Genomic DNA, 4,008 nt, shown 5'->3' with positions numbered 1-4,008 from the left:
CCCTCGTTCCCTGAAGGAGGGAACGGAGACGTTACGTTCCGTCGCCACAGTTGCTGTACCACCGCTGTACGGCCGGGGCGCGTAGTCTCGGCTCCTCAGCGAAAAACTGATGTGCGTTTGCACGCGCTCTCCTTTTATATCCGCGCTGCGGGGCGAAACACCACGTGCGCGTGGCGAAACACGCACGCCAACTGTCATTGGCTTGTTTAGTTAACACTCGAAGGTGATTGGGCTCTCGGGCGAGATCCCCAATTCGTCTCCGTTCCCTCCTTCAGGGAACGAGGGTTACACAAGTAACCGAGACGTTCTGTTCATGTTCAGTTTGCCATCTTTACAATAGTATAAATAATTGTTAAAGTCTTTTCTCCAGAATGTCAGGAAAAAAGAAAATCCAAACATTCAATTCCAGGCGTTTACTGTATTCATCAAATTCACCTATTCATACCTGCTATGAAAGTTATGAGAAAAATATTTACATTTTCAATTACAGGAAGTAAAGAAAAGTTTATTAGTAATTTACAAACCAACATTTAAACACTGAAACTAGCCCCTATTGAGTGACGGCTTAAATTAAACTAGATCTGCAACTCAGTTACTTTGAATCCTGTAACCCATTCTGCATTTTTTGCTTTTTATTTAAATTTATTTATATTATTATAATGTATTTATTAATAGTGCATTTAATGTTTTTGCTACAAAGTAACTAAAATCAAACAATCTACTGTAAATATTCCTGTAACAGTGTTGAAATATAACAAACAATTAAACAGCTTGAATAATATTCAGTGTAAATAATATTACACACATAAAATGTATTGTAAATGTAGTATTTAATATTTATTATGTTTAAAATAAACAGTCAAGATCTGTTTTATGCCCTAGTTGTGTATAGAATTGTATGGTTGCATGGTAGTCATGATAGTCGAGCACACACACATGCACATACCAATATGTCGAGGCAGGCGGCTTTGAGCAGTGTGATCTGATCGGCGATAGTGAGTCCAGTGAAACCAGGAACTCGTTTGGCAAACTCCACGATTTTAATAATGCACTTAGTGGCCAGTTCACTGAACTTATCCCAGAGACCCAGATCCAAACGCACACGGTGATCCGCACTGGAGTTCTGCAGATGACACACACACACACACACACACACACACAGGAATAGAGTTAAAATATAATCTTTTGTCTAAACATGCATCACTTCAAAAAAACATACATGTTATGGGTTGTGATTGTCAGTGTCATCTCACTACTCCAGACCGCCCGTTCACACTGCAGCAACATCAACAGAAAGATACACAGAGGAATAATGCTCTTGTATTTTATATGAGCACTTAAACACATTATTACTGGCAATGTTACTATTTACAATTGTTACAGTAGGGAAAATGACATTTAATTAAATAACAGTAATGAGAACTGAGGATCAGTAATGAATGTAAAATAAAAGAAAAAAGAAGATTGTTCTCGTGAGTGCGGATCATAATTTCCTATACTAAGTAACTCAACAGATTGACGCACCAAAATAAAAAGATCAAGTAACGCAAGAGCGCAGTGCAAACGACGTTGTTAAACCCTCATATACAAAAATATATTTCAAAATGTATTTCAGGGTGTATTTCAGTACACTTCCAATCTTACAGTAGCATATAGAAAATATACTCGTGCAAATATATTTTGAAGCAAATTTTAGCAAATATATTTTGACCATATGTGTATATTTTGAAATACATTTAAAAATATATTTGAAAATGTATATATTTTTTGCCATATAGTGTATTCAATTGTCTTTATTGGCTTCATGGCTTTAAAAAAAAATATTTTAATTTTGGCATGAAATATTTTTGTGAACCTTGTCAACCAAACATATATTCAAAATGATGACCATGTGCCATATTAAACTGCACATAAACTAGCATTCTAAATATATTTGAAAAATGATATGCTGTTTAAAAGTATCGCTTTCTGTCAATTTTGAGATATCTCAAAAATAAATACCCAGGTTCATTCACGCTGGCCCCGGGTTCGATTATGTCACTAGCCTTATTCATCAAAAAGGATGGTTTCCTGTGCTCTGAACTGAAACCCGCAGGCTGTGAGATGCTCTGTGTGGACGCTGAGCAGGCTCAGATCAGTAAATATGATCTCTGCTTTAGAGAGAAGCATATCACATCTGGCATTAAATCACTCTAAGAGAGTGGCGGCAAATTTCGCTGAGAGACCTCACCAATGATTGGCAAACTAACCACAGAAAGACAAGCGGCCAGACCTTGATATTAAACCTACTTGTCTTCTTCCTCCCCGGGGCAAAGACGATGCTGTTTGATTTCCCTTCCAATCTCAGTCAATTACCACATGGTCATAATTCAATAGAGCCAAACAAGGAAGTGGCCAGGGAATTCTAATTTCATTTAGCAACATTTATCCTAACAAATTAGACAACTTGCGACATTAGAAAATAAGCTGCCGATGTTAGAACGAACGCAGCGGCATCAATCACACAAAAAGTGCGGGCAGCTAATATCATGTTGCGGTGTGGCGGCTCACAGTGATGTAAAAGAGCACATGGTGCCTATGCAGCTAATATCCAGTCATCTCAAAACCACCTCCTTGAACCGAAGGCCACATATCAGCACTGTTTTATTTGATCTTTAAAGCTGCCAGGGTCATTTCTCATAACCATCACTGTCAATAAAGCATTATTCATTGTAGGACGGAAGCACAGCTATCTCTCTCACCCGCCTGTGAACTCCTCAATCACTGAAGGATGAGATTTGAATATTTTTACGGCATAATTGGAGCTTTAACCTAATCTGAGAGAGCGCGGCTTCTTTTCTGTTGCTTAATAAAAGCATGTCGGGAACCAATCGTGTGTAATAATGAGGAACTTCTCTCAGGCTGAGGAGCGATGATAGCCCTGATCCAGATTAAAGCCGTGTTTAAACACTCCTCGCTGCTGTTCAGGCAAACATCACCGCTAAGCACAGCATATTTGTGCTTTTTTGGGAGTAAGGGAAACAAGAAAAGATATAAACAAAAAAGCTAAATCTTTAGCTTTTATCAGTAGAAAATGACAGAAAACCATGCCAACAGAAATGACTTCCCAAGCTAACATAAAAATATATGCATCAGAATCATTGCATACACTAGACTTTTCATAAAACTCATCACCACAATTCTCGGATGTTGTGGGTCATTGCCATGTGGTTGCTAAGGCATGCTAAGTGGCTTTTATTCCACTGCTATGGAGTTCTGATTGAGTTCCTCTATGTCTATAGGATTTTCTCATCTTATCATTGCAAGCGCTAACCCAGAGCCAGAGGTGTTTCAACTAGCAGAGGGACATTTCTTGACTGAACATATAAATTATTGGATAGCCAAAGTATCAGACCCTTGAGAAATAGGTAGGGTGAATTCAGGTAAAGTGGGCCATTTAAGCTTGATTGTACTGCAGGGTTTAGACTTTCAGAGCATATCAAAGATGTTTAATTAAAGGGACACTGTTTCTTTAAATTATAAAATAGTTTTGGCTGATGCTATATGACCCTGATGATTGTGGCTACACTTCAAAGAAGGACTCCATCAACATGAAAGGTGGTAAAAGCCCTTTGACTTTCAGATTTTTTTTCATAAGGTTGATTACTAAATATAAAACAAATATTATTGTAACAAAAGTTGCTGGATTATTCATTACAGCAGTTAACACGGATTAAAATGCAAAGAATAATTTTTTTATTTTATTTATTTATTTGTTTATTTATTTGAGTTTTTCTTGTAAGGTGGTTCCCTTTCAAGGGAACTTCGAACTGCGTCCTCTAGGGGTCGCTATGGGGAACGGCTCGTCGTGACCCGTGTCTGAAGCATACATTCAAAAAACACCAACAACACGTTGGCCGGCGACAGACCATGACGTCACTACCGGTGCGACTATAGTATAAATAGGCGCCGGGAGAACACATCATCCTCTTCTTCATCTTCACTGACCGTTTTGTTTGAAGCGTGCAT

General features: G+C 38.2%; 1 protein-coding gene across 1 annotated transcript in view; it reads right to left on the bottom strand.

Moving 5' to 3' along the window:
- The window catches only part of LOC107719850 (retinoic acid receptor beta-like), a 92,097-nt gene that overhangs the window by 9,727 nt on the left and 78,362 nt on the right, over positions 1-4,008 (bottom strand). The window contains exon 5 of the mRNA XM_016527388.1: positions 947-1,123. Within this exon, the coding sequence (XP_016382874.1) occupies positions 947-1,123 (177 nt within the window). The remainder of the gene's footprint in view (positions 1-946; positions 1,124-4,008) is intronic.

This window comes from Sinocyclocheilus rhinocerous, unplaced genomic scaffold (assembly GCF_001515625.1).
Source record: "Sinocyclocheilus rhinocerous isolate Xijiao unplaced genomic scaffold, SAMN03320098_v1.1 scaffold1563, whole genome shotgun sequence".
Classification (NCBI taxonomy): Eukaryota; Metazoa; Chordata; class Actinopteri; order Cypriniformes; family Cyprinidae; genus Sinocyclocheilus; species Sinocyclocheilus rhinocerous.
The sequence above is the reverse complement of the archived record's forward strand: the minus strand, read 5'-3'. Positions and strand labels throughout refer to the sequence as shown.